This window comes from Hypanus sabinus, chromosome 3 (assembly GCF_030144855.1).
Source record: "Hypanus sabinus isolate sHypSab1 chromosome 3, sHypSab1.hap1, whole genome shotgun sequence".
Classification (NCBI taxonomy): Eukaryota; Metazoa; Chordata; class Chondrichthyes; order Myliobatiformes; family Dasyatidae; genus Hypanus; species Hypanus sabinus.
In genome coordinates, this window is record NC_082708.1 from 153,704,256 (window position 1) to 153,720,066 (window position 15,811).

Here is a 15,811-nt window from a genome sequence, read left to right on the forward strand (position 1 = left end):
CGAAAGCTATGACTCTCAGAACAGTTGTTTGCAGCATAACCAGGGCATAATTCTTTGAATCGATCAGGATCATATATCTTGTAGCAGAAGTGTTATAGGCATCGTGATAATCATATTATCATTCACCTGTGAGTCTATTGGGGTCATATGCTGTGCTCGGTGCTCCAGATGTAGCCCCTGTATATCATAAGATATAGGAGCAGAAAAGGCCATTCAGCCCATCGAGTCTGCTGCACTATTCAATCATGGGCTGATCCAATTTGGTGAGACCTGAGGTAGATTGGGAGAACGCTTCACTGAACATCTATACTCAGTCCACCAGAACAAGCGGGATCTCCCAGTGGCTACCCATTTTAATTCTTCCTATTCCCATTCTAATATGTCCATCCATGGGCTCCTCCACTGTTGTGATAAGGCCACACTGAGGCTGGAGGAACAACACCTTATATTTTGTTTGGGTAGCCTCCAACCTGGTGGCATGAACATTGATTTCCCACACTTCCAGTAATGTCACCCCCCCCCATTCACTATTTTCCATCCCCTTGTCCCTCTCTCATGTTATCTCCTTGTTATTTCCTCCCGCTGGTGCTCCTTCCCCCGCCCCCCCCCTTTTTCTTTCTTCCATGGCCTTCTGTCTTGTTCACCAATCAACTTCCTAACACTTTGAATCATCCCCCCCCGAGTTTCACCTATCATCTGGTGTTTCTTGCTCCCCTTCCCCCACCTTTCAACTCTACTCCTCAGCTTTTTCTTCACTAGTCCTGTCAAAGGGTTTCAGCCTGAAACATTGACTGTGCTTTTTTTCCATAGATGCTGTCTGACCTGCTGAGTTCCTCTGACATTTTGTGTGTGTTGATCATGTTATGGTATGTGGAGGAAAGGAAGTTTTACACTGATTTTTATGATCTTGGAAAAATCTTTCCAGTTCATGAAGCTCCTTTGAAAGGCGTGACCTCGTTGTAATGTATGATTGGAATAAATAATGTTATTTTATCTTAAGACATCAGATGGTTGATATTTATTAATTTTTTACCTTCCGTAGAAACTTCCTGCAAATTATCCTTGACTGTAAAACACTGTTGATACCAGATTTTTGAACTATGGATTACTCAGACTGAGAATTTTGTTTTCTTTTGCATAACCATGGTTAACAGCTTTAGAATATTTTCATTAATTTTATCCCTAGGTGGGATGTGCACATTCTTAGCAACACTGTCATCCGTTCCCATGTCTAATCTTGCTCTGAGCTAAGTAATTTGTTGGGCTACTTTTTAACAAGAGCTGAACACACTGTCAGGAGAGGTGATGGAAGTATAAACAACAAAAGCATTTAAGAGGCATTTAAATGAGCAAACAAATGGAGAGATGTGGACCATGTTCAGGCAGTTGGGACTAGTTTGTATTGGCATTTTGGTTGCCAAAAGGCCTGTTTCTGTACTACACTGTAATGTGTTCTCTGACAAATTTAACAGATTCCTGGTCAGCTATTACTTTTACTAGAGTAACACACGCAAAATCCTATTTATATTGGTTATTAGTAGATGAGGTATTATCCTTGGGGGAAGATTTCTCTCATGTTCATGCTGGAGAAATAATAAATACACATAATAACCAAGTTTGAAAAATTGCTGCAAATACCATACAAGTAACATAACCTCCTTTACGTTGCATTTGTTCATCTCTGTTTACAATAACTTTTGTAAATGTTGGTCCTATTCCTAGCTAAACATCCTTCCAGTTATTATTTTGAAGACTTCTCATTCAAATAACATTGACATGATTTATTGGCAGATTACCTGTATTGTTCAGTATTGTGTTGGATGAAATACCATTTTATAGCTTGAAAACAGCCCCTTCAGCCACTGGGTTGTTTTAGCTTGTTCTCCACCTGAGTCTTTCTCCTCCCAAATCACTCAGGATCAAACTCAGATCAGTTTATTGCCATATACTCTGAGATGCAATGAGATTTTGGGCTCATGTGAAATTTGCTGAGCAAACAGTATGTACGGTGATGATAAACACAGCAATGAGCGCAAAGCAACAGAATGCTGCAAGGTAAAACAGAATGGTGTCTCAATTTGTTGTACGTTCTCCAAACTTCACTTAAATGCATGATTGCTGTCTCTTTGAACCACTCCTTCTTCAAACATGGAACTTAGAACTGTACAGCACAGCAAGCTAATGTGCCAAACCAAATAAAGTAATAATCAATCAACCAACGAAACTAATTACTAAAGACTACATAATGTCCATATCCTTTCATTTTCCCTCATATTTCTGTACCTGTCTAAACCTGTCTTAAAAGTCCCAAATGTATCTGCCTCCACCACCTCCCCAGGCAGTGCATTTCAGACACTCTATGTATAAAAAAAACTTGCCCCTCACATCTCCTTTAAAATGACCCCCCTCACATTAGACACATGCTCTTCCTTCTTGTGTCAAGTATTTCATACTAAATCAGTAATTGGTGTGGAGGCTACACCTGAACTCTCTTCTGGGCTTATTTGCCAGCCTCTTATATTTATGACCCTTTATTCTGGTCTCCCCTCTATATCGTTTCTATCAAGCCCCTTCATAAAGCTCCATTACTGCTTTCTCTTTCTGAGAATAAAGTTCTTAACATTGTTGTCATACTACGATGGGCACCTTGAAATACGAATAATCAGTTGCAAGACTGCCATTTGGGATAGTTTTGCAAGCTGCTTCAGTACTGCAGGCAACTTCTGCTGTGTTGGAGCGAGGTATTTCTGCTTGCTTTTTGTCCCTCTGATTCCCTAAGCCTCAACAATCGGGGGCAGAGTCGAGTCGGTCGGAGTTCACTCGCTTAGTCGCTGAGTCAGTGAGGCAGGCTGGCGGCCACTCTTCTCATGCTAGCTCACTCTCCCACTACAGCTGTTTCGGTAATCCTCTTCCTCACATTTCTGTTATTCACTTCTGACTTTAGAACAGTTCAGAATGTTCATAATTTACAGGATCAGAACCCCATCATATCCTCAAACTGCCTAGATTCACAAATTACTTGATGCGTGAAATTTCTATTTTGCAATAGCTGTGTGATATTCTTCCTATCAAGATGTATTTCTCTCCCTTGCCTACTTTGACATTCATTTGCAAGCTGCACAGTCATTGTGTCTTAATGTCATGATGCATTTTGCTCCAGTTCTCTGATCTATTAACCACCCCACAATTTGCAGAGCACAAAATTATGAGTGGTGTTTTAATTACTGAACCCTGATTGTTTAAAATTTCCATTCAGCAGATGTTAAAATTGCAGTAAAATCTATTAAATAAAAATGAATATAAAAGCATAATACATTAGTTGTAAAACAGCTGGTGTTGTAATATGGTAATCGAAGAACAAGAGTAAATCTCAATTCTGACATGCTTCATTTTTATGTGACAAATAGAGGAGGTGATTTCTATTGACAGACTAATAATTTTTGTTGTGGTATGCAGCAGTTTGTGCTGTCGCCACACAGTTCCAGTGTCCCAAGTTTCTGAACTTGGGTCCTCTGCGGAGTCTGCATGTTTGTCCAGTGACCACATGGGTTCATTTGGGTGCTCTAATTTCCACCCAAAGGCATGTTAGCTTTGCAAAATTACCTCTTTTGTAGGTGGAAGGCAAGTGAATCAGAGGAGTCAGACACCATTTGAGAGAGAATAGATCACAGGGAAATAAGAGGAGAATGGAATCAATGGGAATGCTCCAGGAGCTGGCAGGTACTTGATAGGCAGAATGTCTCCTTTCTATCATGAGAAAACAAGTAAAATTGACCAAGTGTTGCACGCTCAAACTCATTTCAGTGGAGCACTTACAGGTTTCCCCCACTATCCAACGGTAGAGCGTTCCTATGAAACCGTTTATAAGCTGAAATGTCATAAAGTGAAGAAGCTATTACCATTAATTTATATGGGAAAAATTTTTGAGCATTCCCAGACCCAAAAAATAACCTATCAAATCATACCAAATAACACATAAAACCTAAAATAACACTAACGTATAGTAAAAGCAGGAATTATATGGTAAATATACAGCCTATATAAAGTAGACATATTGTATGTATGGTGTCGTTTCACTTATCAGAATGGGGAAGACAGTGAGCCAAAATCAATTTGGAGGAAAAAAATTGGCACATACATGCCTACACACATACACACATGCACACACAACTGCCCGCACAAGGCTTCACGGTCGTGGTAGTCTTTCTCGGGGTAAACACACGTATAAAGTGGGCGCCTTTTTTGGGTAAATAATCCTCTGGTTATCGAAAACAGGTACTAATGTAGGTCTTTTTAGGTCTCAGCAAGCTGTCGTAAAGCGAGCATTCAAAAAGTGGGGGCCTCCTGGTACTAAGTAGTAACTAATTACAACAAAAGGCTCGATATTTAGTGGGGTTAGTGGACAAAGATGCAGACTTCTGGAATTTTGGAATCAAGAAGCATGAACTTCACTCCCCAAAAGTTTAAATTCAAGTAAATGAGCAAAATATTACATCTTGAATAAAATGACATTAAATAAAATACTATGTGGATAGATGTTTAGTCCTAGGGAGAGGTTTTCTCTTTCCAAAGGTTCACGGGTTCAGTTTATTGTTGAAATACGCATATATAATACAACTCTGAAATTCAGCTTCTCCAGATAGCTGTGAAATACAGAAAAAACACAAAAATTGTTAAAAGAAACGATATCAACTCCCATCCCTGCATGAAAAGGAAAGAGAAACAAAACTTACAAACTCCAAACTCCACATCCCCTTCCTCACACAAATAATCTAACAGATCGCCCACACGGAAAACAGTGCCTGGAACATCCCAAACCCCAAGCTCCCCCACCCCCCCACCCGACCTCTCACAAAATGACTGCTGCACTACCAACCACTGTTGACGGGTGCCCTCTGGGGTGAACATTCACCTTGATGCTTCAATCTTCGTTGATGCTTTGAAATGAAGTCGATCATGGCCCCACAATCAGTCCCTGGCCTTCTGCATGAGAAAGCCTCTACCTGCGGTCCTCTCCAGGAGCAGTAGAGCACCAGATCGCTCAATTGAACTCTTAACTGCAAGTTACAGGCTCCAACAGTCTCCAAAACACAATCAAGTCAAAAAGAACAAGCAGAAAGTGTCAAAAAAAGTGATAAAATTGATGAGATTGGCTATTTGGAAGATGTCGCCTGAGGAATCGTTCGCTGGCACCATCTTGATCGGACAAGACATTATTGTGTTATTGTTGGAGAACTAATAAAATGTTATTTATTTTATTAAATTAAGTTGTTGAAGAATAAAGGAAGTAATTTAATCTGCAATTAAAACATAAATGATATAATCCCCTTTAACATTGTGTTTGTCATCAACATCTCCACCCATAAAATCCTTTTTCTGGTTAGCTGTTGTGTCTAGTAGTTTTCCACAAGGGTTAGTGTTGGATCCACTTCTTTTCACATTATATGTCATTGATTTGGATGAAGGAATTAATGGCTTTGTGACAGTATACAGATAGATGGAGGGGCAGATAGTGTTGAGAAAGCTGGGAGTCTGCAGAAGCACACATGAGCAAAGAAGTTGCAAGTGGAATATTGTGTGGGGAATTGTATGGTCTTGCACTTTAGTGAAAGGAATAAATGCATATACTACTTTTGAAATGGGGAGAAAATTCAGAAATCTAAGGTGCAAAGGGATGAGGGAGTCCTTATGCAGGGTTGCCTAAAGGTTAACTTGCAGTTGAATGGGTAATAATGAAGATTTTTTTTTGAGAGGATTAGCATTAGAAGAACAAATAAGCAATGCTGAGATTTTATAAGGCTTTGGTGAGACCACACTTGATGCCTCATTATAGGAAGGATGTGGAAGCATTGGAAAGGATACAGAAGAGATTTACCAGGGTGCTGCCTGGTTTAGAGACTATGGATTATGATCAGAGATTAAGGGAGCTAGGGCTTTACTCTTTGGAGAGGAGGAGGATAAGAGGAGACATGATAAAGGTGTACAAGATATTAAGAGGAATAGATAGAATGGATAACCTGTGCCTCTTCCCCAGGGCGCCACTGCTCAGTATAAGAGGAAATGGCTTTAAGGTAAGGGGAGGGAAGTTCAAGGGGGATATTAGAGAAGGTTTTTCACTCAGAGAGTGGTTGGTGCGTGGAATGCACTGCCTGAGTCAGTGGTGGAGGCAGATACACTAGTGAAGTTTGAGGGACTACTAGACAGGTATATGGAGGAATTTAAGGGGGGGGTATATAGGAGGCAAGGTTTGAGGGTCGGCACAACATTGTGGGCCGAAGGGCCTGTAATGTACTGTACTATTCTATGTTCTATGTATTGTGAGTAGTTTTGGGCCTCTTATCTAAAAAAAGATGTGCTGGCATTGGAGAGGGTCCAGAGGAGGTTCACGAGAATTATTCTGGTAAAAATATGGTTAACATATGAGGGGTGGTTGATGACTCTAGACTTGTACTTGCTGGAGTTTAGAAGATTGATTTATCTTCTAAATGAAATACAAAAAAAGTATTGAAACTTACTGAATATTGAAAGGCCAAGATAGAGTGGATGTGCAGAAGATGTTTGCTTTAGTGGGTGAGTTTAGGACCAGAGGCACAGTCTCAGATCAGAGAGACATCCCTTGGAATAAGACCATAAGATCATGAAATACAGGAGCAGAATAAGGCTATTTGGCCCATCGAATTTGCTCTGCCATTTTGTCATGACTGTTCTATTTTTTTCCTCATTTCAAGAATAGGGAAGAGGAGGAATTTCTATAGCCAATGAGTGATGAATTTATGGAATTCATTACCATAGATGGCTGTAGAGGCCAAATCTTTGGGTACATTTAAAGCAAAGGTTGGTAGGTTCTTGATTGGTCAGGTCATTGAAAGTTACAGGGAGAAGGAAGAAAAATGGGGTTCAGAGAGATATTAAATCAACCATGATGAAAGACTCAATGGGCTGGATGGCCTAGTTCTGCTCCTCTTAAAACCCTTTGAAAACGTTGGTCCTACTTGTGATTGGCTGAACTCTTGCAACTATATACACCGTGGGCAAGAAAGTACAATAATGCTTCTGCTTCCTCAAGAGTCTAAAGGAACTGAGAATATCCTTTTTGATCCTCACCAATTTTTATAGATGGACCATAATAAACATTCTGTCCAGATGGATCAATGTTTAGTATTGCAACTGCTGCACCCAAGACCACAAGAAATTCAAAGAGTTGTGAGCACAGAGCACATCAAGGGAATCAGCCTATCCATGGACTCTGTCAACCACTCTCACTGCCTCAGTAAAGCAGACAATATAATCAAAGAGAACTTCCACCCAGGACACTTTTTTCTCCTCCTCTTCCAATCTGGCAGAAAATAAATAAAATTACAAGTGTCTGCCAGGTTCGAGGACAGCTTCTACCCCACTGTCATCAAGCTCTTGGATGACAAGATAGACTTTTAACCCAGCAATATCCCTTGCCACAGCTTTGCATCTTATTAGTTGCCTCCATTACACTTCTTCTGTATCTGTAACACTATATTCTGCATTCTTTCATTGCTTTTCCCATGTACTACCTCAGTGTGATGGTGTGATGAGAGGATCTGTCTGGGTGGCATGTAAAACTAAATTTTTCAATGTACTTTGGTACATGTAAGCCAATTTACTAATTAAAATGTAAATATCCATCCATCTGGCTATTTTTTTCAAAGATGTTCACTGAAGTGGCATTAACTTGTTTTAGCAAAATATTGCAGAGCTGTGGATTGCCTTGAAATTGTGTTGATGATCCTTTCTTTTCATTGCAGAGTACAGAGTTGAGTCCTGCCAGCAGCACACATTCACTTCCTGTCAGTCCAATCACCGAGATGCCATTTCCTTTAAAGGTAGGACGCCCAGCACTCTTGTATATGGTTGAGCTGCTCCAAAGTGTTTCTTCTGTGAAGATCTTGCACTTCATATTTCCATTCTGCAGATGATGCAAATGCTTCACATGATATCAGAAGACTGACAAATTCCTTGTTTATTAATGAGGTCGTTGTTCTTAAAATAATATCACACATTTAGGTACAAGGGCTTCCTGAAGGAAAGGAAGTTCGGAATTGCTTGAGTTTAATGTCTAAATTTAATGTAGCTTCTATTCAGATAAGACAGAGGAATAGGGAACTAAGGAGAAGAAATGCCTCATTGATTCTGACTGTACTTTATGAGCAGGTTGGTCATTGAACTCTTCAGTATGCAATGAAAGAAGAATGATACACCATAGATTTTTTCCTTTGATCATATAACATTATCTTCAATGATAACATTTTCAAAGAATATGTATTTTGCATAATGTCTCATAGTGTCATAATTTTGCCTTTACCAAAAGTTCAGTGGAACAAATCATGTATAACTGATATGAACGTGACATATGATCTATAACTCCTTAATGAAGAAGTTAAGCTCTTGCCTTTCTGGAAGGATGACATTTGCCCAACTGGAGATTTTAATGTTGAAGAATGTTTCACATTGCCAGGCTTGTAGAAGACAAACCTATCATTGGATTATTTCATCTTCATAATTTGCAAATACTTGGAGACACTACGCTGAAGGTTTGATACTTAATGGGATATGGCATGTCCTTTCATGAAGCAAAATGCTTATAGCAGATAAATGGATGTCCAGTCAATACTAGAATCAATTAATAAAATTAATTTAGCTTATATGACATAAATAGAGTAGGAAAAGTGTTAACATTTAATGATGAATTGGAGATATTCCAATAGTTGGCTTAAAGCTCTGCTAAGTGGAAATTAGCATAAGGGAAGAGAATTGTTTTCAGGCTTGATGAACGTTGATTCTAGAGTGTTATTTCCATCTGTTTTATTTTCTCTCTGAGTGGGATGCATTTTGCAGTTAACATTTCTTGGCTGATGTGCAAGGCAAGTGTTTAATTCATTTCCCAAGGAAAAGAGCAAGCAGCCACCTACAGAGAGAAGAAATGCGCTGTCTGAGAACATGTGCTGCAAATTGAAAGAATTGCACTGAAAACTTAATGCATTGTATATCGAAAGCTGTTAACCAGTAAAAAAGCGAGAGGAAAACCTGTATTTCTGGATGACCTTACAGAGCCATGCCATAGTCTTGTATTGGACATCATTATCAGATGTATTGCGATACTGTGAACACTTTGTTTTTCAAGCCACCTATGCTGATAATTTCAAAACATAATTACAGTTTACAAGGGGAGAGCATTAATAAAATGGAGAATATGGTGTTTCTGTTGCAGTAACAAAAAAAGTGCAGTCCAGATATGGAGTAAGATGCAAAGGTCACAATGAAGTAAATTATGAGGTGAAGTGGTCATTGTTAAAGTACAGAAGGTCCATTCAAGAGTCTTATAACAGTGGGATAGAAGTTGTCCTTGAGTCAAGTGGTGCATGTTTTCAAGCTGTTGCATCTTCTGTTGATGGAAAGGGGGAGAAGACAGAATGACGGGTCAGAGGGACTTCGGCTACATTGGCTGATTTTCTGAGGCAAATATACAGAATTCATGGACCGGAAGCCAGTTTTTGTGAAGGGTGTTTATTTTGGATGGTGTGGACCAATAAGGAAGAAAGAGAGACAGCTAGAAAGAAAGCCTTAATTACTGTAGGACCTTTCATGTCTCTTTCTAAACAATCTAAAATACATTCTGGCCAATGAATTTGCATATCACAAGCTCCTACATATGATATGATAAATGTTTGTCCAGGGATAACTTCATTACTCTTGTTCAACATGGTACCTTGGCACCTAAATCATCCTTTTGGAAGAGCAGATGGAGTGCCGGTTTTATGTCTGATCATAAACTTGGAACCTCGAACTCTGCAGCATTCCTTTAATGTTTCACTGAAGGATCAACCAAAATTTCTTTCCTCAAATCTTTGGTGTGGAATATGAACCCAAACGTGCCTCTGAAGCATAGTGTTTGCCAAAACACTAGCCAACATAATATCATCATTTTTATTAAATGCCAATGCGGTGGTGTCAGCTCAACAATACAATAAACTTCCAATAATTTTGGTACTCCCGTTACATTAAATTAGTAGTTTATGTTGCCCAATAATTGTTATTGATTAGTGTTAAAATAATTTGTCAGTGAGTGATTTTAAATGATGTGGAAATACATTGAGACAGATCCATGTTATAATGTATATATAAAATACATTTCAATGTACTTTAAGACTTATTAAGTTAAGACTTGTTACAGCTCTTTACAAGTAGCACTGAGTGAGAATAAAAAATATTTGTTGTGATTTCTGAGGCATTACTACCATGATAACATAATATCATTGATTCACAGACACTGAAAAACATCTCCCTCCTCCAATTGTCCCATAACTGAAACATCAGTTCTGCTGCTGAAAAGGCCAACCCATTTTCTCAAGCAATGACTGACAGGAGAATAAGACAAAATACTGCAGAGGATGAACTCCCCAAAATAAAACCAGTAATCAATGGAAACACTTAACTGGTCAGACTGTGACAGACAAAAATGAAATGGTGTGTTAATGTTTTGAATTGATGGATTTTCACCAGAAGGGCCAGTTTCGGTGAAAGATCAGCAGTCAACAGAATTGCTTGTTTTTTTTCCTCCACAAAAGCTGGTAGACCTACTGAGTATTTGTATGTAGAGATTTTCTTGTCAGCAGTCACATAGAACATGAAAAGGTGCCAGATAGGAGTAGATACTTCAGCCCATGATGTTATGCCAAATTAATTAAACTAATAATTGTCTAACTAATCTCTTCTACATAAGATCCATATCCTTCCATTCTTAGCACTTTCATGTTTGCCTCCTCGGACATCCATGGCAGTTCATTCCAGGCACCCACCGCTCTCTTTGTAAAAGTTATTTGTTCTGGACATCTCCTATGAACTTATCACTTGTCATCTTAAATTCATTCCCTCTAGTATCAGACCTTTGACCCTCGGAAAAATATACCAGCTGTCAAATCTGTCTATGCTTCTCATTATCTTACAAACTTCTATCAGGTTTCCCTGCTGCCTTCACTGCTTCAGAGAAAACATCCCTGGTTTGTCTAACCTCTCCTTCGAGTGCATGCCCACTAATCCAGGCAACATCCTGGGAAAGCTCTTTTGCACCACCTCCAAATCCACCATATCCTTCCTACAATGGGCTGGCCAGAAATGAATGCAATATTCCAGATACGAATTTCAACAATCAAATAACTATGGAGCCTTTCAAGCCTATATTGCCATTCAATGAGACTAATGCTGATTTTGCACATAAATCCACATTTTGGTTTTTCCACCATTAATTTTGAGAATCAAAAATCTATTTAAAATTAACAATTGACATGGCACCAGTTGCCATTTGCAGCGTTTTAGATTTCTACCACCCTCTGCATGTGGTATTATTTCCTTACTTCATTTCTGACAAGTTTTGCTCCAATTTTTAGACCTAACCCTTTGGTATTTTACTCTGCCAGTTGAACACTTTCTCTCAACTGCTGTTGAAAAATTTTATGAAGTGATCACCTGAATTTTGGGAAATACAACATCAAATTATTTAACATTAACAATATCTTCTGGAGGAGGATTAAGAGGAAAGTTGTTCCAATCGGAAGATCATTTCTAAAAATGTCCTTGACATCCTAAACCTTGTGTAAACATATTGAAAAGGACATTTAAACAATGGAGTTTCTAATTACTTAAATTAAATTATTTACTCTTTGCTATCTAAAAACAGTCATGGGAATATTCAATGGATATAATAGTGACATTTACCTAAATAAATAATAACCACAGTGTGTATTTTTAAGTAAGTATTCTGGTATACTGATTAACAATGAAAAGAATGAGTTATTCTGCATTTACATTCAGATAGACGTGCATGCATAATTAATTCACAGCAACTTTATTGAAGCAGATGAGCACGTTGGTATTGAGGGAGTTTACTTGGTGATGAAATAATAAAGTTGAAGGTACTGTGGGATTGGCACAGCAGATTAGAATCTGTGACCCAGATAATGAACTGGAGCACATAGGCACCGTGCTGAGGCTCCCTGCCTTGTAAAGATAGATGGGCTATGTTAATCCAAAGATAAATTTTTGATCACTAACTGATTTGATTTAGGGCTAATTGTTGGCTAAGTCAGTGAGAAATCAAAAATGTGCTTTGAGAAAATTTGCAATTATATTATTTATTAATTATTTCTATACAACCAAGAATTTGAGTGTCATTTCATTGTCCTGAATTGGAAGAACACGAGATGATTACTGCTATTTTTTTCAGCCACATTCATATTCTTTTGCCTCTGATAGTTCTATTATGTCTTTTTTTTACCTCTTGTGTTATATTGTTAAGTATTTTGCTTCTTTGGCTCATCCTCATGGACCCTTCCTTGATGGACATGGAATTACACTGACAATTCTAAGACATTTGTTACATGCGGTATTGCTAAACCCTTGCTCTCTTTATAACCTTGAAATCTGTGCCATTATGTTTGTGCAGGTTTATATTTGAATGAAGTAATGAGAATGAATGTGTAGGTCTGTAGGTTTCTGTATCTGTTAATGTATGCATGTGCTTGTGTCATGAATGCTTCTTTGAGCTCTGTAACTATTATTTTGTGAGGTGTGTTGAAATGCAAATCAATCGGGCACTCTGCAGTCCCAAGAGTGATAACAATGCACACTACATGACAAAAGAATGTTACAAATAAAAGCTGGAGGGGGATATCTGAGGTACTTCTCTTTAGTTTAGTGCAGATTTTATTCCTTACCATTACCAGGGTCATATCATTTTATTCCTTTGATATCTAACAATATACCAACATCTTGTCTTGAATGTATTCAGCATCTGAGCCTCCCGTGCCCTTCGAGCTGGAGTTTTCTAAAGAATCACTGAGTGAAAATGTCCTTCTTACCTTGTTATGGAATACTCAGACCTCATGGAAACATAACCCATATTTGTGGATACCAACTCAGAGTAAACATCCTGTCAAGCTCTTAAAGAGCACTTGTAAAGATAGAAGAACTTGAAAGCATGCACCATCAACCTCTGCACTGCTGACATATTACTCCTGAATGGATCTCCTGAGCAGCGTAGATGGAGTCTTGATCTCTAAGCTGATATGTCATGGCTCTTGCACCTTATCTACCCACACTGCACTTTCCTTACAAATGTAACACTTTGTCTTCATTCAAAGTTCAAAGTAAATTTATTATCATATATGTCACCATATACAAACTTGAGATTCAGTTCTGTAAGACCATAAGATATTGGAGCAGAGTAGGCCATTCAGCCCATCTCATCTGCTCTGCCATTCAATCAATGGCTGATCCAATTCTTACAGTCATCCCCATTCCCCTGCCTTCTCGCCATACCCTTTGATGCCCTGGCTAATCAAGAACCTATCTATCTCTGCCTTAAATGCACCCAATGACTTAGTCTCCACAGCCGCTCATGGCAACAAATTCCATAAATTTACCACCCTCTGACTAAAGTAATTTCTCTGCATCTCCGTTCGAAATGGATGTCCTTCAATCCTGAAGTCATGCCTCCTTGTCCTAGACAAGGTACAAGGAAACAACAAAAAAGCATGCAAAATATTAATAATAAATAAATAAATAAATAATATTTAAAAGAAAGTAGAGGCGCTGACATGCTTTCTTCATAATGGCACTCATGTGCTGGATCCAGGGCAGATCCTCAGAAATGATGGCACCAAGGAATTTGAAGTTGCTGACCCTCTTCATTTCTGATCCTTGATAAGAACTGGCTCATGGGTCTCTATGATTTATTCTTCCTAAATCAGCTGCTTGGTCTTGTTGATATTGAGTGAGAGGTTTTTCATTGTGGAACGACTCAGACAGATTTTCATTCTCCCACCTCTGAGCTGATTCATCACCACCTTTGATTCGGCCAAAGAACCAAAATCATCTTTGCTTTTTTCCAAATTGCTTCTACTCAGAATGATCTGTCTGAATGGCATGCAAGACAAAATTTTTCACTAATTCTCAGTACATGTGACAATAATAAACCGATTTTAAATTACATTATTCAATTAGATCACCCCTCATTTTTCCAGAACTGAAAAAGATATAGTATCAGTCTAGTTAATCACTCCCTTTGTGACAAATGCACAGTTCCAACAGTCACCTGTCTTTTAATTTGTCCAGCTCCACCAATTACCCACCTGCCTCTGCTTCCCAACTCCACCTCTTCCCCTCCCCTACTTGGCCCCTTCATCTGACATCCTTCAGCTTATCTCATTCTGAAATCACTCACTGGTCTGTGTCTCACCATTCCCTCCTCCCACCTCCCCTCGGTCCTCTCTTTTGTTTCTACTCTCAATCCTGATGCAGGGTTTTGACATGAAATTTCAACTATTTTGTCATAAGTCTCTTGAACTGACGTAGTACATAAAGAACTCCTGATCTCTCAGTTTGCTTCCTCATGGCCCTTGCACTTTATTTGTCCATCTGCACTGTACTTTCTCCATCACTGTATACTGTACTGCATTCTGTTACGAACAAGAGAAAATCTGCAGGTGCTGGAAATCCAAGCAACACACACAAAATACTGGAGGAACCCAGCAGGCCAGGCAGCATCTATGGAAAAGAGTACAGTCTACATTTCATGCAGAAGGGTCTCAGCCTGAAACTTGTTTCCATAGATGCTGCTTGGCCTGTTGAATTCCTCCAGCATTTTGTGTATTTTTACTGCATTCTGTTATTGTATTTTCTATTGCCTTTTGTTCTACCTCAATGTACTTATCTTTATAATGATCTGTCCGGATAGCATGCAAATACAGATTCTCAATGTACCAAGACGCAAGTGAGAAATATAAACTGATTACCAATCTCCCAATTTAAAAATAGTCCTTCTCTTTGCTTTCTGATGGTTAACCACTTGCAAACGCATGCCAATAACCTAAGGTAATTAAAGTCTTGTTGGAAATGCAAATGTACCCATTTATAGGAACTCCCTTATCTGTTCTAGTTGTATAACCACAAAATTGCCGTATATGTCAAACATGATTTTGCTTTCGGGTAGATGGAGCTCCTCAGCCTGGGAAGGCAGTCCATCTAACTCTGACTTCAAACTTCTGCTGCCTTGCAGCCATACTCACTCATGGGAAAGGCTTAGAGAATAAACCCTGAGGACAAATCCGGAGCTGGAGTCCCTAAGGCAGTCTGACGTTGCCTTCAACCTCGTTCTGGCAACTCCTGCGACGACACTGGTGCCAAGTTGTATAGGCCTTTGGCCTTCCCTTGGACGACATCAGTGGCATGAAGAGAGGAGACTTGCTGCATGGGCAACTGCCGGTCTTCCATACAAACTTGCCATGGCCTGCACCCTGGTCTCGTGAGACTAGCCAGATGTCACATTATATCTATGCTGCATGTTGGATTCAGATTGGATATACAACTTCAAGAGTCCCTTTCTTAAGTAACACCAGGGACCTGAATTTATTGGTATAACAATGGAAACTTATACAAATTTGCTGTTGCTATCCAACAACTCATGGCAGAGAAAGGTCACATCATGATCTTTTAAACTGTCGATATGGCTTGAGCTTTCAGGCAGCAGCTTTAGTTGCTGTACCATTCTGCTGCTTTGAGCCTGCTCTGTGCTGAGCCACAGCAGTTGGACACCAAGAGTGTGATTCCATTTGCAGGTAGGATAACTTCAGTTGATGGTAGTCACCAAGATAAGTGTGCGTCAAGTGTGTCAAGGAAGAATTCATCACAAAATATGCAGATCAGCTGAGTAGACCAGAGGCAATACTAGATCTAGTACTTGGCAGTGAACCTGGTCAAATGCCAGATCACTTGGTGAATGAGC

At 39.1% G+C, this 15,811-nt stretch overlaps 1 protein-coding gene across 4 annotated transcripts in view; it reads left to right on the forward strand.

The window, feature by feature from the left end:
* ccser1 (coiled-coil serine-rich protein 1) overlaps positions 1 to 15,811 on the forward strand; it is a 1,385,167-nt gene that overhangs the window by 712,337 nt on the left and 657,019 nt on the right. For all 4 annotated transcript variants that reach the window (XM_059965410.1, XM_059965409.1, XM_059965412.1 and 1 more), the window contains one exon: positions 7,779 to 7,856. In XM_059965410.1, the coding sequence (XP_059821393.1) occupies positions 7,779 to 7,856 (78 nt within the window). The remainder of the gene's footprint in view (positions 1 to 7,778; positions 7,857 to 15,811) is intronic.